The sequence below is a fragment of the Microtus pennsylvanicus genome, chromosome 5 (assembly GCF_037038515.1).
Source record: "Microtus pennsylvanicus isolate mMicPen1 chromosome 5, mMicPen1.hap1, whole genome shotgun sequence".
Lineage (NCBI taxonomy): Eukaryota > Metazoa > Chordata > Mammalia > Rodentia > Cricetidae > Microtus > Microtus pennsylvanicus.
The window spans coordinates 87,870,440-87,896,946 of NC_134583.1; the positions used below are offsets into that span (position 1 = coordinate 87,870,440).

The following is a 26,507-nucleotide window of genomic DNA, read 5'->3' on the forward strand; positions in this document are numbered from 1 at the left end:
CACCTGAGGAAAACCAAGGCCAGACAGACGCAACTGTTCAGTGGTGGCTGGATTGGGTTTCACCTTGCAGATTTTTAAAAGTATATTTAACACAATGATTTCGTTTTGTGAAAAGCATACATGTAGCTGTCTTAGTTATGCATACACTTCCAGAAAAAAACAAAATTGCTAAAATTTGGCTAACAATGAAGCCATTATTAAACCTTAAGTCCAATGATTCACTGAAAGAGCATTCTTTTTGTTGCCCTTACTTGTCCATTTCAGACATTTCCCAGGTTTGAAGGGGCCTACCTCTCCTCTGGAGTATATAACCCAAAGCCTCTGCAAAATCCATCCTGGTTTTTTTGGTGGGTTTTTTTTTTCTTTTCCTCCTTCTGGTTCCTCCCTGAGCTTAGCTCTCCAATCTGGAAGAACAGTACTTTCAGAGCTGGAGTGGGGGTGGGAGTGTCACATGACATAACGCACTTTTAGCACCCACTGCGTGCACCCACTCTGTGCATTTGCTCTGATTTGGGCATATTTCCTTCCTCTCCTAAGCAGATAGCAGCTCACCTTGGTGAATGCCATTAAACCGTAGACCACTCCGCTGCTAATAAACCAAGAAGAAACCCGTGCCAGGCCTAGAAATGCCCATCCCTGCCCCCAACCCCCTTAAGACAGGGACTCGGGCAGAATTCTCCTGGTTGATAAATGAGAGGAGCTGAGGAGCCGCTGTGATGACGGTTCCGAGAATCTGATTTGTGAGAAGGCAAATCTCCAGGAGCACCATGGAGATGCTTTTGGAAAGCGGGCCAGCCTACCTGCCGGAAGGAGGACGAGAGAAAGGGGGCAAGGCAGAGAGAAACGCTTAAGCGAGATGGCCTGGAGGTGCCCAAAAAGGGACATTTGAAAAGGAAACGGAGGCCGCATCTCGGGGAAACCTCGGAGGTGAGTGACATTAAAAAGGACTGTGCACCCTGGCAAAGGGGCATCAGAGACAAAGGTGCAATGTCCAAACTGGGAAGAATGAGCCCCGTTAACTGTGGGTGGTACCCAGACGCCCAAGGGCGTCGCGGGGTTGGCGAAGACCGGAAGGTGGGGGTCAAGCAGGGCGTCCACGCGGAAGATCGTGGGGGGTCGGGAGCCGGCAGAGGAGCGGCGTCCTGAATTTGCCCCGGGGAAGGTCAGCGACCCCCGGCCGGGGAACCACAGTAGGAACCGAGAGGGGCCGCGGTTGCCATGGCGCCGGGCGGGGAGGGGGTGCCTCGCGCCCCGCCCCAAGCCCCGCGGGGCCCGCGAGCTCCAGATGGTCCCGGGCCTCCCGCGGGAGCCGGCGGCCTGCGGCAGGGGGAGGCTATTGTCCTCCTTCCGCGGCGCCGCAGTCCCGCCGCTCGCGCCCGCGCGCATCCGCCACGCGCCCCGCGGCCGCCGGCCCCGCGCGCCCCCCGCGCCGCTCGCGCCCTGTGACAGCGCCCGCCTGCCGTGCGCCCCGCCGCCGCCGCCGCCTGTGACCGCCCGCAGCCACCCCTCGCGACCCGGCTGTGGGCGCGGCGCCGACCAGTGCGCCCCGGCCAGCCGCGCTCCCGCTACCCGGCAGGCTCTCTGCACCCAGGTAGGTGCCTCCAGCGCCCCGGCCCGCTTTGTCCCGGCCGGCAAGGAGGCGCGCTTTGTGCGACCGCATGTAGGCGCTGGGGTCGGTCCTGGGAACCCCAGGAGGGAGGATGCGACGCCGAGTGCCCGGGTTCTGTGCGGGCCAGCCAGGTACCACTGAAGACAGTGGGGGTCGAGGCTTGGGACACGCGGACATCTATGGAGCGCAGAGAAGAGTCTGGAAGAGTTGAGCTGACAGGCACGCTGATGGATCGGGGTCGCCTGGGCTCGCGCGTCTGGCAGCGCAGGCTTTTTCTGGTGCGGTGGTTCCTGCGGGGACCAGCCGGCGCCGGTCGGGGGACTGGGGTCGTGCTCAGATCTGTCTGTCCGGGGCCTGTGAATACCCAGCTTCCTCCAGCTCCGCAGCTTGTTGGCAACTGGCTATGAGGCTTCGTGGGCTTCTCCTCACCTCTATGGTAGCTAGCTCCATGCTGCCCTTTAGGTCTCGCATGGGTATGAGAGGTGGACACGGTTTGGTGGAGATGACTGTTGTTGCTAGAGAGGATGAAACCTTCAGGCCATGAGGAAGCGTTGTGTAAGGTATTTCTGGGGCTCTACATTTACAGGGCAGTGAAGTCTGCCTATGACAGCTGCCTGACTGGGGTTTCAGTTCCAGCTCCACCATCCGTTTATACCATCCACTCTGACTCCAGCCTACTGCACCCCAGAATCCTCATGACACTGCATGCTTGTCTGAGATGGAGGCTTGCCCCTGTTCTAACGTAATTCTCTGTGGGCTGTTTCTCAGCTGCAGTCCCCATTACAATTCCAGTCTTCAGAGCCTGGGTTTGTAGGCATTGCCGGTCGGTATCCACAACCCGGTTTCTCTTGAAGGTGAAGAGAGCAGAGTGAGTTCCAGATGTGTTTGTGTGTATCTCAGTTTGAGCGTGGAGCAACCTCTTGGCATGTTGAGAAGAGTAGGACCCGATCAGTGGTGAGGGAAGAGCTAAAATGGAGCGTAGACTTTTCTGGTTAAGAAACTGATGTAAGCTCAAGCGTAGGAAAGGGGGTGGTAGGAGGGGAAATGAGTCTGAATAATTATGCCCGGGTGGAGGATTTTTTATTTATTTGAGTTTTAGGCCAGGTGATCTTCCTGCCAGTTTCTGGGTGCTGGGATTACAGGTGTGCAGCACCAAGCTCAGCCTAAACAGCAGATTCCAAAGGAGAAAATGAAAACATCCGCGCGTCTTCAGCCTGGCTCCCCATTCCCTCCTAGCAGAGCCCTGAGCTTCATCAGGAACACTGCCTGGGAAAGATCAGGGTTTATTTTTCTTTCTTCTCTTCTCTTTCTTTCTCCTGCTTTCTTAAGCACCCCACATCTCACTGTGACTCTTTCCCCCTTTCTCTCCCTGCCAATCCATCCATTTATACTTTGAGTCAGATGAGATTTTTATTTCGCTCAAGTCCCTATCTGTCCTAATGTTCAGCCTCTGGTCATGTATTCGGCCCCGGCTTCCCAAGGCTGTCCAGCCCTGCCCTCCTTCCTCTCGGAATCCGTTCAGTTTGATTAGTTCTAGAGCTCACTTCCGCTTCGTTTTTGCTCTGTCGCGGCTGGGGCTGGGGTTGCTGCCCTGAGAGGGAAGAGGTATTTTAGTTTAGCTCTGGATAAGACCTGCACGTACTTAGAAGTCATCCACAGTCATACTCACCCCCGGAACTCTGTGCTTTTCAGTCCTCGGAGCTGCCCGAAGGAGTTGCAGCTGCGGGCTTGGTCAGTGGCCCTCTGAGTGAGCGCCTTTCGTCAGCATCTTTTGGGCCACCTGGGAATGAGTTAGATATGCAAAGTCCCAGCCCATTCCAGATCTGCCAAACCAGAAATAGGTATTGAGGGAGGCAGTGATCTGTTCCAGTGGCCCAGCTCTCAGGTCATGTGATCTGTATTTGTGACTCGTTAGTCCCATGCTAGTGCTTACCTTGAAAGTCCTCCAGCTAAGAAACAGGTCTTTTCTCCTCCCGTCTCCATTCTTTGCATGAGTGTTTTCTTCATCCCTAAGGAAGACATTGATTCATTGGCCAAAATAGGAATTATGATGAATTCATGTGATGTCTCTTTAATACATATTCTGCTGGGCCCAGAGAGAAGTGAGAGACAGACAGACAGACAGACAGACAGACACACACACACACACACACACACACACAGAGAGAGAGAGAGAGAGAGAGAGAGAGAGAGAGAGAGAGAGAGACCCCTGCTCTCAAGGAGTTAAAGAGGAACAAGCAGAGACACACACACAACTGACGTTGTGAATGTGAAAAGCACTGTAATGTGTAATAGCTGTATCCACAGGGCTGAGTGAAGCGCAGAGGAGGAAGGATCACTAAGGGGGTAGAGAAGTAATTGGAGCAGGATGTGGAGAGAAGAGGAATCGGAGGACGAGGCAGGGCAGGAAATAGGGTTTCTAGCTTTTCAAACCAGTGCCAGTGGAGGAAAGTGAGAGGGGACCCCGCTGACTCGGGACCAGCCCCTGGCTAAGCAGAGCCTGTGTTGTAGCAAAGCTCCAGCCTGAAGCTAATGGGAGGTACTGCTAGCCTGATGCTAACCACATAAGCCTCTTGGGCCTGGCTGAGGTCAGTGGCTAAGAATGAGGGAATGCAGAACTGTAATCTGGATTAATGGTGGCACCTTCCTTCCGCTGGAGTTCAGGAATCCTTGGAGAAGAAAATTGAGGATTCTCCACAGTCATGTGGCTGGAGGTTTGCTGGAAGACTGAGCACAGAGACCCAGGTCCTATGTAAGGGATGGTCTGGGTAGGGAAATCTCAGGCAGAAAACTTTAAGACCCTGGAGCTGGCAGCTGTTGGAGCTCAGAAAACATATTGTACAAGACAACGGGGGTCCAGAGCTAGAGAAACTGACTGTCAAGGCACAGGGATGGGGATTGTAGTGAGGTTTTTCCTATAAAAGGAAAATAGTATAATAAAATAATGAGGGGAAGCTGGGTGTCATATGGGGGTGCTTTTGCTGGGGTCTTTGGAGAGATTGTTTGGGTTCTAATGCCCTTCCTTCAGCTGAACTGACAAGGACTGCTGGTGAGGAGATTTTAACTCCACACACAGAGCAGGGCCAAGGCCAGTGCTTCTAGTCAGATTCGTTTTCTTGTTCAGAAGCTAAAACTGTTAGCTGACTGGCGCAGGTCGTGCCTGGCTTACAGTGTTCTTTGCTCAGTGTGACTCAACTCTGCCCTACAGTTTAGTTTCATATAAATATTTACAGAGCAAATCCAGTGGCTCTGTTGGTGGAAATGATGGGAAAGGAGCCCTAGACCAGTGGAAATCAAACCCCTTGCTCATCTATAGGGTAAGGAACGACCAAATCTAGGGACTAGAGGCCTGAAAGTCCTCCACCTGAGAAAGAGGTCTTCTCTCCTGTCTCCATTCTTTGCATGAGTGCTTTCTTCATCCCTAAGAAAGACATTGATTCAGTGGCCAAAATAGGAATTATGATGAATTCATATGATATCTCTTTATTGAATACCTATTCTTCTGGACCCAGAAAGGAGAGGGAGAGAGAGAGAGAGAGAGAGAGAGAGAGAGAGAGAGAGAGAGCGAGCGCAAGCGCTACCCCTGCTCTCAAGGAGTTAAAGAGGAACAAGCAGAGACACACACACACAACTGATGTGTCGTGAATGTGAAAAGCACTGTAATATGTAATAACTGTATCCACAGGGCTGAGTGAAGCGCAGAGGAGGAAGGATCACTAAGGGATAGAGAAGTAATCGGAGCAGGACGGGAGTCTTCACTGCTTGGCCTAGTCAGTTTAAACTGTCAGTGTGATAAAGCCTAGAGTCATCTGAGAGGAGAGTCTCCGTTAACAAGTTGTCCAGAGGAGATGAGCCTGTGGCCATGCCTGTGGGAAATGTCTGGATTGTTAGTTGATGTAAGAGGCTCCAGTCCACTGTGGGCAGCACCATTCCCTGAGCAGGGGCCCCTGGGGTGTATTAAAACAACAACAACAACAACTAAGCATGTTCCTAAAAGGAAGCCAGCTAGCAGGGCATCCCTCTGTGGTTTCTGCTTCTCCTGCTTCCGTTGCTGCCCTGCCTTCCCTCGGTGATGGACTGCGACTGGAGAGTATAAGCCAAATAAATCCTCACAAGATCTAAGGACAGCAACTGAAAGGAAACTAGAACACACCTCCTTCATGTCACTCCCAGAAAAGCCCTGGTGTGGGGCGCTACCCAACCCCGCCCTCGAGGAGAGCACACTCAGTCCTTCGGAACCAGTTAACCATAGTAGCTCAGTTCTGCCTTGTGTGCTCATGTGCACACACACTTCTACCCACCTAGAGCCTCACCATCCAGCCTTCAAACCACAGAAGTTTTCCTCACCTCCTTCCTTCTCAGGTCAGGTATTTTTTTCTGAAACAGGGTTTCTCTGTATAATAGCGTTGACTGTCCTGGAACTCACTATGTAGACTGGACTGGCCTCGAACTCACAGAGATCCACCTGTCACAGCCTCCTGAGTGTAGCATGATTAATGAAAACTCAGAGACAGATATTGGGGTTCAACCTGAAGGTCAGAAAAGCAAAACAGCCAGCCACTGGCTCTTAGCTCTTGCTGAAAGAAATGGCGATCCTGCCTCCAGGAATCTCAGAATGAGACTGAGCCTGAGGGCTGTCTCCTCCCATCTTATATTCCTCTCTAGTGCTGGGATTAAAGGCATGCACCACTAACACCTGGTTTCTATGGCAAACTAGTGTGGCCACTGGGATTAAAGGTGTGTGTCACCACTACCTGGTCTGTAAGGCTGATCAGGGCAGCTGTTTTATTTATTTATTTATTTATTTGGTTTTTTCGAGACAGGGTTTCTCTGTGGCTTTGGAGCCTGTCCTGGAACTAGCTCTATAGACCAGGTTGGTCTCGAACTCACAGAGATCCGCCTGCCTCTGCCTCCCGAGTGCTGGGATTAAAGGCGTGCGCCACCATCGCCCGGCTAGGGCAGCTGTTTCACTCTCTGATCTTCAGGCAGGCTTTATTAAAATACAAATGAAGCATCACTATACCTGAGTGCTGGGATTAAAGGCATGGGCCACCACCACCAGATGAAGTAGTTCATGAGTTTAAACTGTCTTGTGGTGAAGAGGTATTAGGAAAATGAAAAATGTGGGATTTAAGAGTTCTGTTAAAGTTACAACTTTCTACCCCCCATTCCCTTGAGTGGCTAGTAAATGTTGTTTTACACCAGAACTTTGGACCTTACAGACTTTCAAAAAAAAAAATCCCCAGCAGCTAATCTGAAGCTCATTTGAGGACAGAGTGTGTTTGCTTAAGTTAAGGTCATAAATAGTACTGGCAAGTATACATGATCCAGATACCATAGCCTAGACCACTGAGGCTGGGTTGAGTGCTGATCCCTCAGGCCACTGCTAAAGGGCCCCAGGATGTCTGGGAGATGTTAATAATGTTCTCTGTACCAGATGCTGTGAAGAAGAGTTAGAGGGGCTGGAAAAATGGCTTACTGGTTAAAAGCAGTGGTGTTTTTTTCAGAGGACCCAGGTTCAATTCCCAGCACCCACATGGCACCCACATGGCGGTTTACAACTATCTGTAATTTCAATTCCGCATCCTTTTCTGGCCTCTCTGGGTACCAGGCAAACATCTGGTACACGAATTATATATATTATATGTACATGCATCAAAACATCCATGCCATAAAACAAAATTTACAAAGTCTTTTTCAAGACAGGGTTTCTCCAAGTAGCTCTGGCTGTCCTGGAACTTGCTATGTAGAGCAAGCTGGCCTCAAACTCAGAGATCTGCCTGCCTCTGCCTCCTGAGTGCTGGCTTTATTTATTTATTTATTTATTGAGGGGAGCAAGATTCTCTTTTTTAAAAATTTAGGAAGAACCTTACTTCAAAACCTAGTACTTGCCTGGTGGTGGTAGCAGACACCTTTAATCCCAGCACTTGGGAGGCAGAGACAGGTAGATATTCAAGTTTGAGGCCAGCCTGGTCTACAAAGCAAGTTCCAGAACAGCCAGTACTGTTATACAGAGAAACCCTGTCTGAAAAAAAAAAAAGAAGAAGAAAGAAGGAAGGAAGGACAAAAAGAAAGAGAAGGGCAGGTGAGTGGCAGGCCCAGCACCCCCGGCGCTCTTCACAAGCCGCTCTTCTTGTAGGAACAGGAAGCCACCCACCACCATGAGCAGCACTCTGTCACCCACAGACTTCGACAGCTTGGAGATCCAGGGCCAGTATAGTGACATCAACAACCGCTGGGACCTGCCCGACTCAGATTGGGACAATGACAGCAGTTCAGCCCGCCTCTTTGAGAGGTCCAGAATCAAGGCCCTGGCAGGTAAGGAAAGGCAGGGAGGGGCAGGGAGGTGATGAGATGGGTGGAGGTGGGTTTATGAGCTCGGAAGGGAGAATCTTCTGTCTTTATGGGATGACTGACTTCGTTTTCTAAGTTGCTGCTCTGAAGCAACAGATACGGACGCCTGGTCCCCAAGTCCAACCTCAAGGTCAAACTTCATGCACTGAACAGTATTGCTTAGCTCCCTTCTCCCCTAACTTGGAGATGCCACTCACATTAACCCTGGGAGTGCCCAGCTGCGTGGATGAGCTTCCTTCCATGACCTAAGCCCTGAGTCAGGTCTCTGTCCCCACAGGGCTTTGCTTTTTATTCTGCTTGTCATTCTGTCCCATCCACCTCTCCCTCACCTTCCCTCCCAATGTGCCTTCCCTTATTTCGACTGTCACTTCCCACACCTGTTCCCTGTCCGGCCCCATTATCTTCCTGCTCCCTCCCCACCTGTTCCTTCTACCTGCTGCCTGTCACTCCTATTTATTTACATGTTCCCTGGAGCAGTTCTCTCAGCTGCCACCCTCCCATTCTCCCAGGGTTTGTTCTCCGCCCACCCCACCTCAACCCCTGCCCTCCCTATGGCCAGAACTCTCCCCTTGGCTGTGCTGGGCACAAACAAACCTGTCTGACAGGCCTCCCTGCATTGAGGGTGGGGGGTGGTCATGGCAACAAGAGTACAGCTGCCACCTGACACCACCAGCCAGTGGCTGTTTTGGGATTGAGTCACCCACACACCCTAAGGCCACCCACCCAATCTGCCTTCCACCTTCATCCCACCCTCTTCATAGCTCCTGACCTGCCCGTGGCCCAGCCAGTTCCAATATGAGAGATTAATTCCATTTAAGGGGTGATCTTCCGGCGGGGTGGCTCCCAGCAGAAGAGATTTGGAGGCCTTGATGATTTTTACAAGTGCAGGTTCTCAAGAAGGATGAACTTGAGAGCCTTTAGACAGAGGGTCCAGAACTTAGGGTTCTCAGAAGCTTTCCCAGGAAATCCTACTCTGCCCTCCCAGTGCCAGAAAATGGCTACAGCTTGTGGGGTTCATGGGTCACTCTCTCCTGGCATCTTCCTGACTGGGACTGAAAACTGATGAAACACTCATACGGGCACTTTAGTAGTTCAGGGAAGACAAGAAATGTGGGGTATGGGGAAGTGTGCCTGGCTCCCTGGTTGTAGATTTGTGTACCCTCTGGTACTATCATTGTGCACATACTACCCAAAACTCTCACGATATCTGCAATGATATATACCTTCCAGAACTGTCACTGTGTCTGTAAGGTCACACGCCAACCAATGTGGTCATTATATCTATGCGCACATGCTACATGCCACCTAGTAAAGTTTCCAAGTCTAGCTCATATGACAGCTGCCATTCAGAGCTCTCACCATGTCTGTAAGCATGCCACATGCCACCCAGTACTGCTACCATGCCTGAGCATTTAACACATACTTCCCAATATGGTCAAACTGTGCACACAAGCCAGGCGCCAATCAGAACTGTCACCATATGCACACACACACACACCACTCGGTGCTCATGTGGAGTGTTTATCCCCCGCTCAAGGCTGGGCTCCTCTCAAGAGGCATCTCTGAATGGGCTCTGCTCTGCACAGTGCCACTCACTCAGTAGGTGCCAAATAAATCCTAAATGACTAGGCGGAACAAGTGTAGGCTGCCAGTGACAAAAGCAGAGGCCCAGGAAGAGGTAGGAAGGGCATCTGATAGATGTGCCCAGTATTCGGTGTATGGGGGCTGGGATGTTGACTGAGGAGGCTGGTGGGCAAAGGAAAAGGGCTGACAGTGGAGGACAGTCACAATACTTACTCCCCAGAGGCCATAGAAGTCAACACCAGCACACCTGGCTCCACTTCCAGGATCTCCTTGTTCCTGTGTTTCTCTGCTCTCAGGGCTGAGATCAAAGTTCAGGCGTCCTGAAGCAAGCCCACCCAGCAATGTCCAGAGAGGTCTACCCATTGCAGACCTTCTGAAAACAAGGGTTTGCTGGGGCCCCCTCTGGCAGGTTTTCCCTAGTCTTGGGCAACTAGTGGCCTGACAAGCAGGTCTCTGGGTGCTGGCAACTCCCTCCTCCGCCCCTGCAGGGCCTGGCCAAGCCCCAACTGGCTCCTCCTCCAGAGCAGCCTGCCCCTCCCCCGCCACTGTCCGACCTGTTTGTCTGGAGCTGCTCTGTCTCCTCTCCCCACAACCAGGTGTGCCCTACTGTCTCAGAAGCTCAGGCATCCCATAACTTTCCCCCACTCCTTGAAACTCCCGGCATCCTTGAAACAACTCCACCCCACCAGGTACGGAAGCCTTTTTCTGGACCCCACCAGCACAGGCTCAGGGGACACACTCTTGGCCCTGCCCTGGCAGGGGAGCATGGACTCTGGGCCACAGGCTGAGTAGGAGGCAGCAGGCACCATGAGTGCGAACGGAGTGGGCAGGGTACATGGAAACGGCCTGAACGGGGCTGACGAGTTTTACTATGAGGCTGTGGAGGGGTCCCAGAACCCTGGGGGCGTCCTGCTCTCGCCAGCTGCCTTCATCAATCCTGCTCTGTATGCCAGTGTGCTGGAAGGACGCTTCAAACAGCTTCAAGGTGAGTTTCCCTGGGCAGAGGGGAGCCTGCTGTGCCAAGGGGGACCTGGGATACGGAGAGCTAGCATGCCCAGAAACCCATGCCTAACGCTTTCGGTGACTCAGATGTTTGTGCTGAGCAACAACGTGGTGGAACTTAGAGGGAATCATCGCAGGTAGCCAGAGAATCCAGGCTCGTGGAGAACTGGAATCCCACTGAATGAGACTGGATGATGGGGTGGGGGTGGCACACGGGGTGTGACCTTGAGGTGCCCTGCTGGGGGCAAAGGTGATGAGGATGAAGGGAGCTTTTGGGTTCCTGTCATCCGCTAGAGAGGCCATAGCAGTCTCCCCTGGTGGCTCACCCTCACAGTTTGGCCATGCTGGAGAGAAGAGTGGTCTAGAGGCGTAGGACCTACAACTTTTATGTGTTTTCCTGGGCTTCTGGATGGCTGTGGAGGGGAGATGTGGAGAAAATGGGGAGTGTGTCTAAGGAGAGGTTTGCACACAGGTCCCATAGATCTGAACAGAAATATTCATCTTGGCTCAGATAAGCTTATTTCACAGTATGTGTGTTTAGGGATGTTGTAGGTGTCTTGTGATGCTACACTTTGGTGCCTGGTTTTACCAGGTTTTCTAGGTACTATTTCCACTTTTAGTCTACCTGTGTGCCTCACACCAGCATGCCCAGTGTCAGGGAAGTCTCCCTGGATTCTGCCCTCAACTATTCTAGGACCTGGGACCCTAAGAGGTCCAGAGTCACCATAGGCACCACAAGGGCTAGGGGTGTCCCATATGGTGATTAGGACCCTGTGTTTGGCATAGGCACAGGAATTGGAGGTGAGAAAGTCAGGAATAGACTTGGGTGTGCTGTGGGACAATGGTCTTTGGGAACTGAACGTCTGGGGGACCTGGTGGGACAGAAACCTCTGTCAACATGGGGGAGTGGCTGTTTTATGGGGGAGGTGCACAGGAATGTGAAATTGGCTTTCTGAGGTGCTGGATGTGACGTACACACTTAACACTGGGGCTGAGACCCACATGGGGCTTCCTATGGGCGACTGGCACGACTCCTGACCTCCAGAGTGGCTCACAGTGCAGAGCGTACTCTCTCCCTTTCTGTTTACGAAGCTTTTAATCATCAGTTTCCTGTGCAACTTGACAGCATCCCTTGTTAGGAGTCCCCTGGGGACCCGGGGACCTGGGGACCTGGCCTCGCCTGCCTTCTTGAAGGCTGGCAGCACTCAACTCCACCTGCCTTGCTCCTTTGAACTTGCAAGTTCTTATTTCTTTGTTTGTTTGTTTGTTTTTGTTTGAGAAAGGATCTCACTGTCTGGTCTGGAATTCAGAGATTGGCTTGCCTCTGCCTCCCAAGATTAAAGGCATGCACCACCATGCCCGAACTAAATTTTTATAAATTCTTCCTGAATCTTGGGGTATTGGTGTTCTAGGCCTGGATCCGCTACAGCCAACTGTGCAACCCTGCCTCTGGTTAGAGTCGCCTACCTTTTCTGTACATGACCCGGAACAGGGAGCTGCCTTAAAAGACCCACACAATCCCTCCCTTGTCCACATCTGAAGGAGAAGGAGGGCTTGCCCTTAGCAAAGCTCCCCAGGAGGAAGCCACATAGCACTGGACACCCACTAGGAGTATCATCCCAGTACCTCATTTAGTTGCTGTAGTGACTCAATAAAATAGGAAGTAATATGCTCATCCTACAAGTGGAGAAACTGAGGCACTGAGTAAGTTGTCCAGTATTTGTTCACTGTTACAGCATGAAGCCTAACCCCATCTCCTTCCTGGGCAGTTTCTTCTATCCTTTCTTTTTAAGGCCTTTTTGTCTGTCTTGTTCTCCACCCTCCACCCCCACCCAGTCCAGAGACAGGGTTTCTCCATGTAGCCTTGGCTGTCCTGGAACTCTCTCCCTGTAGACTAGGCTGGTCTCCAACTCACAGAGATCCACCTGGCTTAAAGGTGTGCGCCACCACGCCCAGCTCAAGCATTACTGTCCTCGAAGGACAGAAATGATACCTTCTTGCCACTGCAGATGAACGCGAAGCCGTGCAGAAGAAAACCTTCACCAAGTGGGTGAACTCCCACCTGGCCCGGGTGACATGCCGGGTGGGAGACCTGTACAGCGACCTGCGGGACGGGCGCAACCTCCTGAGGCTCCTGGAGGTGCTCTCGGGAGAGACCCTGGTGAGCTGGGGTAACAGACAGAAGGGAACCTCAGAGACTGGCAAGGGAGCAAACCACAGGGGGGTGTTAGAGAGAGCTGAGCAAATCCATGGCTCCTGTGCCTAGAGGATGGTCTCATTCCAAGAGGCTTTGCTGCATGAATTACATGGGAGCCATGCTTTGCAAAGACAGGAACAGTGGCCCCATTGAAAGCATTTCTTCTCCCACCCTCTCTGGGTGCAATTAATTCCCCTGGGAATCTTAATCTGCCAGGCCTCATCTGTAACCGTGCTTGGGCTCCATGGCCTCTGGCCTGGCCCTAGGAGATCATGGGAGGTATGGGGCAGGCTGCTGAGAAAGCTAGGAAGGAGGAGAACCATGGCCCCATGTCACTGTACCCTCCATCCGCCCACAGCCAAAGCCCACAAAGGGCCGAATGCGGATCCACTGCCTGGAGAATGTGGATAAAGCACTGCAGTTCCTGAAGGAGCAGAAAGTACACTTGGAAAACATGGGCTCCCATGACATTGTGGATGGAAACCACCGTCTGACTCTGGGGCTGGTGTGGACCATCATCCTTCGATTCCAGGTATCCTCCAGGTGTTATCTAAGGTGTGAGCTGTGTACCAGCCAGCCTTATACCCCCACACTGTTACTGATGGTCCATGACAAGATAAAATACAAAAATTAAGGGGCTGGAGAAATAGGCCAAGAATTCAAAGCACTGTAATGGCTGCTCTTCCAGAGGACCTGGGTTCAATTCCTAGCACCCATATGGCAGCTCACAACCACTTCTAACTCCAGTTCTAGGGGGTCTGATGCCCTCTTCTGGCCTCTGAAAGCACTGGATACACATATGATACACAGACAAACATACAGGCAAAATACCCCTATACATAAAAGTAAAATAATAATTAAATCTAAAAATTGAGCATATAGAACTTTCTGGAGCAGTTTGCCATTGAAGCACATCCATGCAGTCGCTTGCCGGGGGCGGGGGGGGGCCTTGTCATTTTCCATGCTACACGCTATCTCAGTGTCTCTCAACTCCTCTGACATTCCCTCTTTCCCCCAGAGCAGAGCTCTTTCAGCTCTGTCTTTGGAAACGAGCTCTCAGAAAACATCCATTCACCTGTTCATATTCTCCACCTGGAAGAACCAGCGCCCTTCACTTGTGGGCACTTCCGCTCCACTGATATCCTGCTTCAAATCCCCTGGACCTGAAAGTGTGTGTCACTAGCCTAGAAAATAAGGGCCCAGGTTCTGTTCCATCACTCAGCGTTCCTAAAGATCAGTTTTCTGTGATTTTTCCCTGAGTGTCTTTGGTATCACCAAGACACCACTTGGGGAGTGAAAGTCCTGTTTGCTGCTTTCTCAGATCCAAGACATCAGTGTGGAGACAGAAGACAACAAAGAGAAGAAGTCAGCTAAGGACGCTCTGCTGCTGTGGTGCCAGATGAAGACCGCAGGGTGAGGAGGCCCAGGAGCATGGCCGTAGGGGTGGGCCACACTGAGATGGCCTCTCAGGTTCACAACCTGCCCAGTGTCCTTGTATCACACACCAGGGCTCTGAAGCACTCACTGTTTTCTCTTTATAGGTATCCCAATGTCAATGTGCACAACTTTACCACCAGTTGGAGAGATGGGCTGGCATTTAATGCCATCGTGCATAAACACCGGTGAGAAGACAGGTTTAGTGAACACGTGGGTCAATGACCCAGGAGCACGCAGCAGAGGCTGGGAGAGTGGCTGAGTTACAGCATAGCTATAGAGGGGGAAATGAAGGGAAATCCCAGTCTTTTGGGGGCAGAAGCAGAATAGCAAATCCAAGGCCAGTCTGGTCTCAGAGTGAGTTCCAAGCCAGCCGAGGCTACCTAAGAAGAAACCCTGACTTAAAAAGAAGGAAGGCAAAAGAATGGGAGAGGAGTCAGGAAGTAGGATGGTATACCAGGAGTGGGCTTGGGGTATTTACATCTTTTTCTTTAGGCTCTGACATGCTTTTGGTGTGCTCTGTCCCCCACCCCAACCCCAGGCCAGACCTACTGGATTTTGAGTCCCTGAAGAAATGTAATGCGCACTACAACCTGCAGAATGCTTTCAACCTGGCAGAAAAGGAACTCGGTCTGACCAAGCTCCTGGATCCTGAAGGTGGGTCAGCGCTCTGCAGTCAGGTGTGGGAAGACAGGGCCGGGGAGGACCAGCCAATGTTCTGGAATTAGGCAGTAGCAATGACTGTCACAACCTTGTGGTATGAAAGTTGTGTCTTTAAAAAAAAAGTTGTGTCTTGAAAAAAGAAAGTACCTGTATGTTAGCTTATGCCTGCAATCCCAGTACTCAGCAGCCAAAGGGAGAAGGGTTAAGAATTTAAGGCCAGCCTTCCTTAAATTTGAGGACAACCTGGGCTACATGAGACTCTATCTCAAAACAAACAAAGTTTGTATGAATAAAGGAAGCCCCAACTCAGAGAGAGCTCTGGGCTGTAGGTTCTGTCTCAGCTCAGAGCGCCAGTATGATTTAAAGTCATTTAGCCTGGTTTAGTTTCCTCATCTCCAAAATGAGAAGACCAGAGCGGGAAATGAAACTCAGAGGTAGAGTGGTCTTTGTGCACACTCTAGCACCACAAAAATAAAAATTTAAAAAATAAAATGAGAGAACTATGGTTCCTATGATCTCTGGATTATTCTAAAATTCTAGGGTTTTGGTTAAGCTGTACAACCTTTGGTTCTCACTAAGAAGTGGCCCGTGGTCAATTGTCCCTGCGGTGCAATGGCCTGTTACGGCCACTTACCTTACTTGTCCTAACGACAGCCCTCTGCCCTTATCCTCCTCAGTTTACAGAAGAGGTGGAGCCTTTAAAGGTCAGGTGACCTGCTGAAGGTCATAGACCTGTTCTGCTGAGATTCAGGTTCAAACCAGCCCTAGAGCCTGTTTCCTCGCTGCTCCTGCAGGGCAGAGCAATCTGGGTGCAGCCAGAAAAGGGAGGAGAGCCAACTGCGAGCCCCTGTTGGAAGCTTTCCTTCTTAGCTCTTCTGGCTGGTTAGATTCTTTCTCCCTGATTTCACCCACCCGTAGCTCTCTTGGTTCAGAATCACAAGCTTGTCATCCAGCTGTCATTCAGAGTATCTTGGTTACTTAGAGATAGAAGCAGACTAAATGCAAAGTTCTTTGGAGAACATTTGCAAAGCATGGCTGTTCTGCAGGACAAGGAGTAAAGGGAAGGCCCTCATGACTTGACTGACATGACTTTAGGAGTTCCAGCTTGCGTGGGTGTGTCCTGAAGGCTGTGAAGGGCTTCCAGTCTCCTCATCTGACCTTTGAGAGGAGTAATGTGGCCCAAGTCAGATGGCGCAGGGATCCCATGTCATCGTCAGCTTTGGTTGTGTGGAGGGAATGCTTGGTCTGAAAGGATATTTACCTCCTTGGGAATACCCATGGCTGAACCTGGGAACCAGACTGGGAACAACAGCAGTGACCATGCCCCAAGATGGAACTAAAAGAGGCTTAGCTTGTAGTTCCTGCCCCCACTGTCTCTCAGTCAGGAATGCTTGCTTTAATGTACATCACATGCACTGTGTAGAAAGTCTCCTGGGCCTCTGGATTTCTCCCCCTCTGCTCGGCAGGCCCTTCCCATATCGAAGAGAAAGTTGGAATAATTGACTAGGCTCTAAAGCAGTGGTTCTCGACCTGTGGGTCGTGTGTCCTGTGGGTCGTGTGTCCTGTGGGGAGTGGGGCCTGTGGGTAGTGTGTCCTGTGAGGAGTGTGTCCTGTGGGGAGTGTGTCCTGTGGGTCGTGTGTCCTGTGGGGAGTGGGGCCTGTGGGGAGTGTGTCCTGTGAGGAGTGGGGCCTGTGGGGAGTGTGTCCTGTGGGGAGTGTGTCCTGTGGGGAGTGTGTCCTGTGAGGAGTGGGTCCTGTGAGGAGTGTGTCCTGTGGGTCGTGTGTCCTGTGGGTCGTGTGTCCTGTGGGTCGTGTGTCCTGTGGGGAATGGGGCCTGTGGGGAGTGTGTCCTGTGGGGAGTGTGTCCTGTGGGTAGTGTGTCCTGTGAGGAGTGTGTCCTGTGGGGAGTGTGTCCTGTGAGGAGTGTGTCCTGTGGGGAGTGTGTCCTGTGAGGAGTGTGTCCTGTGAGGAGTGTGTCCTGTGGGTCGTGTGTCCTGTGGGGAGTGTGTCCTGTGAGGAGTGTGTCCTGTGAGGAGTGTGTCCTGTGAGGAGTGTGTCCTGTGAGGAGTGTGTCCTGTGGGGAGTGTGTCCTGTGGGGAGTGGGTTCTGTGGGGAGTGGGTCCTGTGAGGAGTGGGTCCTGTGAGGAGTGGGTCCTGTGAGGAGTGTGTCCTGTGAGGAGTGTGTCCTGTGAGGAGTGGGTCCTGTGAGGAGTGTGTCCTGTGAGGAGTGGGTCCTGTGAGGAGTGGGTCCTGTGAGGAGTGGGTCAGACAACCCTTTCACCGGGGCTACATAGCAGATATTTACAGTATGATTCACAACAGCAAAATTACAGTTATGAAGTAGCAACGAAACTAACTTTATGGTTGGCAGTCACCAGAGCACGAGGAACCGTGTGAAAGGATCACAGCATTGGGCGGGTTGAGAGCCCCTGATCTGAAGGGATCTGAAAAGATGTGCTAGCCTTGGAGGGCTGGGGGCCCTAGCATGAGGTGGGTCAGTCAGGTTTTAGGTCTGCTTCTGGAAGAAAGGCAGGTTTCTGATGTCTACCTCACTTAGATGGTACTTTTCCTCAGATGTGAATGTGGATCAGCCTGATGAGAAATCAATCATCACCTACGTGGCCACTTACTACCACTACTTCTCTAAGATGAAGGCCCTGGCTGTGGAAGGCAAAAGAATTGGCAAGGTACTCTCACTGTGAGACACTAGGTTTAAGGGTCAGAGGAGGCCTGCTGTCGGTCTTATTCCCGTAAAAGGGGGCAGGGTAGAGCCATAGCACTGGGCGAGACACGCACTTACCTGTCTCCTGTCCCACAGGTCCTGGACCATGCCATGGAGGCAGAACACCTGGTGGAGAAATATGAGTCCCTGGCCTCTGAACTGCTGCAGTGGATTGAACAAACTATTGTAACCCTCAATGACCGGCAGCTGGCCAACTCCCTGAGTGGAGTCCAGAACCAGCTGCAGTCTTTCAACTCCTATCGCACTGTGGAGAAGCCACCTAAGTACGTGTCCTCTGGGCCCCACCCTGCCAGAGCATGCCTGCCCAGAGCTGTGCTCTCTTGAGAGAAAGCCTAAATGAGGGCGGTCTTTTGGGAGGGACATTTAGCAGTACAGAAATGCAGCCAAGGCTCGTTTCCCTCAGCTCAAAGTGCTGGAAACATCCAAACAGCAGAGCTGTTCCAAAACACATTTTCCAATGACTAGCCATTTTTAAAACGCATGCCATGGAAGAATGATTGCCATGGCATGTCAAGTCGGTGCAGTCCATCAGATAAAATGACTGGTTGCCAGCCAGCTGTGGTGGCTCACACCTGCAAATCCCAGCACTTGGGAGTCTGAGGCAGGAAGACTGCTGTGAGTTCTAAGACCAGCCATATTGAGTTCCAGCCTGGGCATGAAGTAACACCTGCCTGAGAAAAGAAAAAAATACTGGTTGGGGTCACACTGTAGTCTCAGTGTAAGAGCACACAGAACTGGACCTGACAGGTCAGCCTGCAGGATGGTGTGGCCAGTGGCCTGAGCATCACAAAGGTATTTAGCATTCATTTCTTCACGTGTAGGATCACCATTAGCAATTCCATTAGCACAGTTTGAGGAGGGAGGGAGGGAGGGAGGGAGGGAGGGAGGGAGGGAGGGAGGGAGGGAGGGAGGGAGGGAGGGTGGGTAATCATAATCATCAGGCTCTTTTGGAGTTAATATGTTAGCTCCAAACCTAACACTCATCTAGGAAACAACTCTTCTGTACAGCCGAGGGAATGGTTTGAGGTGCCCTTTGCCTGGAAAATCCTTTTCTTGGCATTCCAACAAAGATGTAAGCTCAAGGACACTCCTCAACATGACCTTTGTAAAATAATAATAATAATTCATGAAGCAACCGCTGAAAATAGTATCCCCCCAAATGAATTTTGACATGAAAAGATTGCCATAGTTGAAGAAGTGGGCTACAAGGGTCTTCATAAGCCACAGCAAACAAAGTGGTAAGCACCCAAGTTTAAAGTACCTGGTTCAAATCCTGGCTCTGCCACTCAGCAGCTGTATTGGACAACTTATATAGCTTGTTGAGTGTTCTTATCTGGAAAACAAGGATGAGGGGGATGTAGACAGCGCTGAGAAGCGTCCAGAGCCAAGGTCTTGGTCACAGCTGTTGAGTTGTTCATCACTGAGCTCTGGTTATACTGGTTCCTCACTGCTTAAGGAAGAAACCAGCACTTCATGGGTAGCAACATTTTTGTGGAGATTTTGGTTTCTGCTGGGCCTGGAGTTGCAGGTGTATAATCCAGGCTGTTCAGGAAGCTGTGACAGAGTGGGTGATCAGAAGCTCAAGTTCAAAGCTAGCCTTGGTAACTTGGTGAGACCCGTGATGAAACAGAGTTTTCTTTTTCTTTTTTTCATTTTTGAGACAGGGTTTCTCTGTAGCTCTGACTGTCCTAGAGCTTGCTCTGTAGACCAAGCTAGCCTGGAACTCACAGAGATCAGGCTGCCTTCTCCAAGTGCTGAGATTAAAGGCGTGCACTACCACTGCTTGGCAGAAAGTTTTCTTAAAGAGATGAAGATGTACTTAAGTGGTAGAGGCTTTGCTTAGCATGTATGAAGGCCTGGATCCCACCCCCAGTGCTATAGTCAGTAAATAAATAAATAGAAAAATAAATAAATGATGTTCTTGGGCCAAGCATACACACCTGTAACCCCAGGTCTCTTAAGCTGAGGCAGGAGGATTATGAGTTCAAGGCTAGCTACACAGCAAGACCCAGTACCAAAGAAAAGAAGGAGGAGGAGGAGGAAGGAAGGAAAGGAAAGAAAGAGGAGCATCAGGCGTGGTGGTGAACACTTTTAATCGCAGCTGCCAGAGGCAGAGACAAGCAGATCTGTGAGTTCAAGGCTAGCCCAGTCAACATACTGAGTGTCCCCCCCTCCCAAAAAAAGGAAGAAGAAAACCAAAGTCCATTCTTTTGGCTTACTTGCTAGTGATTTTTGGCTTACTCTTGTGAGAAGAAAAGCAGCATGAGTGTTCTGTGGTGTAAAGTAAAGGCTTTGAGTCCCTTGTGGTCTTTACCTCTGATCTTGGTCTCTGCTTCAGATTCACAGAGAAAGGGAATCTGGAGGTGCTGCTCTTCACTGTTCAGAGCAAGCTGCGGGCCAACAATCAGAAGGTCTACACACCACGTGAAGGCCGGCTCATCTCTGACATCAACAAGGTCCATGTTCCCCCTTAACATCCCCACATAGCCATCCTTGGTCGTCTCTGACCTAGGCACCTTCCATGCCTTTTGTGACTCAGGGCCTTCTTGACCTCCACCAATCCCTGATAGCCACTTCCCACACCCTCAGACATGACTCTGGTGTCCTCTCATGATTGTGGGCTCTTTGCCCACTCACTCTCCATCAGAGCCAGTAAATAAATCAGTCCTCAAGTCTTTTGTTTTGTTCAGCATGTCCCCATTTCACTATCTCTACCGCTTTTTGTTTTTCACAAAGAGAATTGTAAGACTAATTCAGGTAAACTAAGGTTCACCCCCAGAGTCCGACCACTGCAGACAAATCTGGTATTTTCCAAAGATGACCTCATATCTCATCCAGATGCAAACAGTTATTATGTGGGTTCACAGTGTACCTGGCACCTCTCCCTTTTTCTCATATTTTCAGGCACAGTGCCTCACTGATCCCATTCCATGAATCCACTAGACCAAGCTTCTGTGGTACTCACCTGAGCCCCAGCCCGGCTGACCTCTACCCTGGTCCCATTGTAACAATCCAGTCTCTACCTCACAGGCCTGGGAGCGGCTAGAGAAAGCTGAACACGAGCGAGAGCTGGCCCTGCGCACAGAGCTGATCCGCCAGGAGAAGCTGGAGCAACTGGCTGCTCGCTTCGACCGCAAGGCTGCCATGCGGGAAACCTGGCTCAGTGAGAACCAGCGCCTCGTGTCCCAGGTAAGACTCATATTATGGGCACATCCAGGCTGGTGGGGAGAGATGTGAGAAAGACCGTACTGGTAAGGTTCCTCCAGGGCGGGAAGATGATAAAACACAGTATCTGTCATGCAGGAAACTCAGGATCTGGGGGTCCAAGGCTTGCCTGGGAGAAGAGACAGGCAGAATGAGGTGGTACAGAGGGGACAGACAGAGCAAGCGGAGGTATTGCCCCTGGGTTCCCAACCTTGCCCTCCCTGCCTCTGCCACAGGACAACTTTGGGCTGGAGCTGGCGGCAGTGGAGGCTGCGGTACGGAAGCATGAAGCCATTGAGACAGACATTGTGGCCTACAGTGGCCGGGTGCAGGCAGTGGACGCTGTGGCTGCAGAGCTGGCTGCTGAGCACTACCATGACATTAAGCGCATCGCAGCACGGCAGCAAAATGTGGCCCGGCTCTGGGACTTCTTACGGCAGATGGTGGCTGCCCGCCGTGAGCGACTCCTTCTAAACCTGGAGCTGCAGAAAGTGTTTCAGGACCTGCTCTACCTCATGGACTGGATGGCAGAGATGAAGGTAATAGCCACTTGTGGCATGACTCACCTGGGCAGGAGGCCCGAGGTGTGGCTGTCTACCCCACTCAGCCCATCTCTTCCTAGGATGTGCTAATTCAGAGCCAGCCCCTCCTAGTTGTGAGGAGCAAAGCTGACAGATTGTCCCTGTGGGGCTCCCAGCCTAGGGAAAAAGAAGCTGATAAAAACCATAGACACCATAGCAAGCAGGTGGTTCTAAGGCCTGGGGCCACTGGAGCAGGTGATTGGGCAAGAATTGGCCCTTCTGAGAGAAGGTCATTTGAACTGAGGCAAGGAGGCAGCCCAGAGCACTCTGATGAGAGCAGCTTCTGGGCAGAAGGAATAACGAGGCTACCACCCTGGGCTGTGCAAGTGGGGCCCATGGGGACTGCAAGAGTAGATGAAAGAGGAGCTGTGGTGACTCCCTTAGAGCCTTGCAGGCTTGTCAAGGAATTTGGATTTTACTCAAACAGAATAAAGTGTTTAAAGGGTTTCAAAGAAAGGAAGAGGTGTGATTTCACCTCATACTTTAAAAAAAGGTCCTTTGGACTTGGGTGTGAAGAAGGTCTGTGGGCAGCAAGAGTGGGAGCAGAGAAACAGGCTGCCATCTCCTAGGCGAGAGGTGTGCTTGAGGGTGGGTCTGGGAGAAGACACTGAAGGGGGCTGGAACAGAACAGTGACAGTAGTGGGCATCTATGATTCTGGAGCTGAGATGACTCAAAATAAAAATTCCAGAGCAGAACTCTTCCATGGGAGTGCAATTGAGGATAAAGAACCAACTGCAAGAACAGAACTGGGGTGTGTATGTGTAGGTATGCTCACCTGGGTGTAACGTGGAGCCATCCAAAGAGAGTGGAAGGAAGATGCACTGCAGTGAGCTTGGCAGGCTGGTAGGCTGCTAGGCCGTTCTCAGACGGGCACTGGCATGCCATGTGTGTGTGGCAGGGCCGGCTGCAGTCTCAGGACCTGGGCAAGCACCTGGCTGGAGTGGAAGACTTACTGCAGCTGCACGAGCTGGTGGAAGCAGACATCGCAGTGCAGGCTGAGAGGGTGCGAGCAGTCAGCGCCTCTGCCCTGCGCTTCTGTGATCCAGGGAAAGGTGAAAACTGGGGGGAGGGTGAGTTGGAAATGAAAGGACTGGGAAACAAGGAACAAGCTTGTCACTCGGGAACATTTGGGGGCAGGATCACCGATGGGCAGGTAATGGTGATAGCTAGACCCAGAAGGGAGACCTACCAGAGTGACCATGACAAGGGGGAGGGGGTGCAACTGACGCTCTGGACCTCTGGCTTGCTTTTTTCTTTTCAGAGTATAGACCATGTGACCCACAGCTGGTGTCAGAGAGGGTGGCCACTCTGGAGCAGAGCTATGAGGCCCTGTGTGAGTTGGCAGCAACTCGAAGGGCCCGTCTGGAAGAGTCACGTCGTCTCTGGAGGTTCCTCTGGGAAGTGGGTGAGGCTGAGGCCTGGGTGCGGGAGCAGCAGCACCTCCTGGCCTCAGCTGAAACAGGCCGGGACCTGACCGGTGTCCTCCGTCTGCTCAACAAGCACACAGCCCTACGGGGTGAGATGAGTGGTCGTCTGGGGCCCCTGAAGCTTACCCTGGAACAAGGCCAGCAGTTGGTGGCTGAAGGCCACCCTGGAGCCAACCAAGCCTCAACCCGTGCAGCCGAGCTCCAGGCCCAATGGGAGCGGCTGGAGGCCCTGGCCGAGGAGCGAGCCCAGCGGCTAGCACAGGCTGCCAGCCTCTACCAGTTCCAAGCAGATGCAAATGATATGGAGGCCTGGTTGGTGGATGCACTACGCCTGGTGTCCAGCCCTGAGGTAGGGCATGATGAGTTCTCCACACAGGCCCTCGCCAGGCAGCATCGGGCCCTCGAGGAGGAGATCCGAGCCCACCGGCCCACACTGGATGCCTTGAGGGAGCAGGCTACAGCCCTGCCACCTGCACTGAGCCATACACCTGAAGTTCAGGGCAGAGTGCCCACTCTGGAGCAGCATTATGAGGAGCTGCAGGCCCGGGCGGGTGAGCGTGCACGAGCCCTGGAGGCAGCCCTGGCACTCTATACCATGCTCAGCGAGGCTGGGGCCTGTGGGCTCTGGGTAGAGGAGAAGGAGCAGTGGCTCAACGGGCTGGCCCTACCTGAGCGCCTGGAGGATCTGGAGGTGGTACAGCAGAGGTAAGGACTGCGTTTTCTTTGAGATGCATCACCTGTGAGCTGAGGGTCTGATACAGGGATGCAAGTGCCATTATAAACTGCCAGCAACATCCCTCTGAGCCTTAACTGTATTGAGTCATAACTACCATCTTTTTATAGGGTTCTATTGTTGTTTCTCTTTTAGTTTTAGTATGTGTATTTTTAAAGATGTATGTTATGTCTGTGCACCCCTGTGTGCCTGGTGCCTGCAGAAGTCAGAAGAGAAGCTGAAACTAGAGTTACTCGTCCCTGCTCTTTGCTTCCTTCTCTGGCAGTTCCTAGTGTCTGTGAACTGCTCTGACCTCTTCTTCCTTTTATGATGTTGCTTCTCTCAGTGTATCCTCTGAAACTGGAGTTACTGATGGTGGCATGTGGGTACTGGGAACCAAACCTGTGTCCTCCACAAGAGCAACCATTGCTCTTACTCAGTGAGCCCTCAGGATCTCCTCTTCTGATTTTAGTACACGGAGACCAGGGCTTGCTCTAGAGCCTAGGCTTGGTGAACATGTAGCAGCCCCCTCCTGTCTTAGCTTCCCGAGGGCCATGATTACAAACATGTGCCACCACGCCCAGCCTTTTAGAGTTTTAATGAAAACATTGAGCATACTCAAAGCATGTCACAACTAGACCCCGTGTGTCCAGATCCCATTATTGTCAATAATGTTGCTCTTTTTTATTGATTTCCCTTTTAAAAAGCAAGTCTCTGGTATGATTCTTCAAGACAGCCCCTTTAGGAAAGATGAGGAGGTATCCTTATATATAATAATACTTTTAAATTATGTGTGGACTTAAAATAGCACCTTTGGAAGCTAGATACGGAGTATGCCTATGATGCCAACATCCAGGAGGTCATGGCAATCTCTATAAGTCTGAGACTGGTGGGCGCTGTATAGGAAGTTCCAGGGGCAGCCTGGGCTACATAGTAAGATCCTGACTTAAAACAAGTTTAAAAAACAAAATAGCTGGTCTGGAGGGATGGCTCAGTGGTTAAGAGCAATGCTTTTACTGAGTTTGCTTCCCAAAACACATATCAGGTGTCTCACAGTTGCCTGTGAATCCAGTTCCAGGGGCCTGACACTATCTTGTCTTGCTTCTGCTGGTACACACACACACACACACACACACACACCCCAAATAAAAAAACCTGAGTTGTATCCAAAGAACAGTAAACCTTACAGTTATTTAGAAAAGGCATCGTTTTTTCTCTCTCTTTTTATATTCATTTGTTTATTCATTTTGAGAAAGATTTTCATTATGTAGCCCATGCTGTCCTGAAACTTTCAAGGTAAGCCAGGCTTCCCTTGAATCACAGAGCTTCGTCTTCCTCTACCTCCTCATTCCTGGGATTAAAGGTGTATGCTACCCTGACCATCTGAAAGGACATCTTTACTGAACTTCAATACCACTATCACATAAAAAGTAACTCTTAGATATTACTCACTGTCAATCTATAATCAAATTTCCTGGCAGGTTTTGAAATATAAGTAAAATTTTTTTTGAAGTTTTTAAGATCTCCTATTACAGTGTGGATTTGGCAAACTATAACCCTTGGGCTAAATCCAGCCTGTGGCCTGAGTTGGGTTTTATTTTGTTTTGTAAATAAAGTTTTATTGGAGCAGAGCCATGCCCTCTCATTTATGATCTTTGTGGCTGTGTTCACCCCTCCTAGTTGAGTTGGGGACTGTGGCTCAGACTGTGACTCACAGAGCCAAAATTATTAAGTATTTACTTACCTGGCCATTTACAGAAATGTCAGGGGTTCCTCGCCCCCAAAGACATTGTCGTTCACATCTTGATGCTTGGACATTTGTTTTTGGTTGTCTTTTTAGCTCATAGTAGCAGGATGGGGCATGGGTAGGTGGTTACAGAATAAGAGCCGTAATAGGAACACTGAGGTTCTGATGAAGGTAGGGACCCCCCTGTGCCACAATTGAATTTGACTTGCTGTACATGTATTCCTGACTTTAGACCTTTACTATGTCTTTGAGTACCCTACAGTAGATAGTTTTTCTCCTGGTTTTGAGGGAGTTGGGGACTCTCTAGGCTAAGAGGCACAGTAATGCTGGAACAGAAGCCTCATGGTTAAGTGTAGTGAGTCTCTGTCCCATCAGCCAGCTCCCAAATCATGACATGGAGACTTATTATTCATTACAAAAGCTCAGCCTTAGCTGAGGCTTGCTCATAACTAGTTTTTATAACTTAAATTAACCCATATCTTTAATCTACATTCTTTTTTAAAAAATATTTATTTATTTATGTGTTATGTATACAATATTCTGTCTATGTGTATGCCTGCTGGCCAGAAGAGGGCACCAGACCTCATTACAGATGGTTGTGAGCCACCATGTGGTTGCTGGGAATTGAACTCAGGACATTTGGAATAGCAGGCAATGCTCTTAACCTCTGAGCCATCGCTCCAGCCCTAATCTACATTCTTTTATGTGGCTCAGTTACCTTTACTCTTTACTGCCCATGCTGCTTCCTGTCCCCTGGCATCTTAGCCCTTCTTCTTCCCAGGGTCTTCTGTGCTTGGAAATCCTGCCTAGCTGTTGACTGTTCAGCACATTTTCACAGTATACAAAAAGATTATTCCACAATATTTAAGGGACAGTGATTCTGTGGGCATTTGAGGGCAGCTACCTGGTGGCCTTGCTGCCTCACACCATGCGGGACCTACTCTTCCCTTGCCTCAGGTTTGAGACCTTGGAGCCTGAAATGAATGCCCTGGCTGCACGGGTTACTGCTGTAAATGACATTGCTGAGCAGTTGCTGAAGGCCAATCCGCCAGGCAAGGACCGCATCATCGGCACCCAGCAGCAGCTCAACCACAGGTGGGCTTGAGGTGGGGAGGCAGCACCAAAGATTAATCTGAAGAGAAAAAAAAACAGATTTACTTACTAGGTAATGCAGATGGCAGTTAAAGGAAGACTGGTAGGGCCTAGAAGGGTGGCTGAAAAGAGGAGAGAAACTTGGCTAGAATATGTT

The 26,507-nt window shown here is 51.0% G+C and overlaps 1 protein-coding gene across 3 annotated transcripts in view; it reads left to right on the forward strand.

Annotated features, from left to right (window-relative positions):
* The first annotated feature begins 446 nt into the window (after nt 1-446).
* The window catches only part of Sptbn2 (spectrin beta, non-erythrocytic 2), a 44,034-nt gene continuing 17,973 nt past the window's right edge, over nt 447-26,507 (forward strand). The window contains exons 1-15 of one of the 3 annotated variants that reach the window (XM_075973055.1): nt 447-927; nt 7,749-7,927; nt 12,559-12,710; nt 13,105-13,278; nt 14,068-14,159; nt 14,288-14,368; nt 14,722-14,837; nt 17,418-17,530; nt 17,662-17,849; nt 19,925-20,042; nt 20,617-20,775; nt 21,027-21,329; nt 22,271-22,424; nt 22,634-23,504; nt 26,216-26,353. In XM_075973055.1, coding sequence (XP_075829170.1) covers nt 7,771-7,927; nt 12,559-12,710; nt 13,105-13,278; nt 14,068-14,159; nt 14,288-14,368; nt 14,722-14,837; nt 17,418-17,530; nt 17,662-17,849; nt 19,925-20,042; nt 20,617-20,775; nt 21,027-21,329; nt 22,271-22,424; nt 22,634-23,504; nt 26,216-26,353 — 2,816 coding nt within the window. In that variant the 5' untranslated portion in view covers nt 447-927; nt 7,749-7,770. Of the gene's footprint in view, nt 928-1,469; nt 1,592-7,748; nt 7,928-10,339; nt 10,533-12,558; nt 12,711-13,104; nt 13,279-14,067; nt 14,160-14,287; nt 14,369-14,721; nt 14,838-17,417; nt 17,531-17,661; nt 17,850-19,924; nt 20,043-20,616; nt 20,776-21,026; nt 21,330-22,270; nt 22,425-22,633; nt 23,505-26,215; nt 26,354-26,507 lie in introns of those variants that run through there. The other 2 variants (XM_075973056.1, XM_075973057.1) reach the window with 2 other exon arrangements.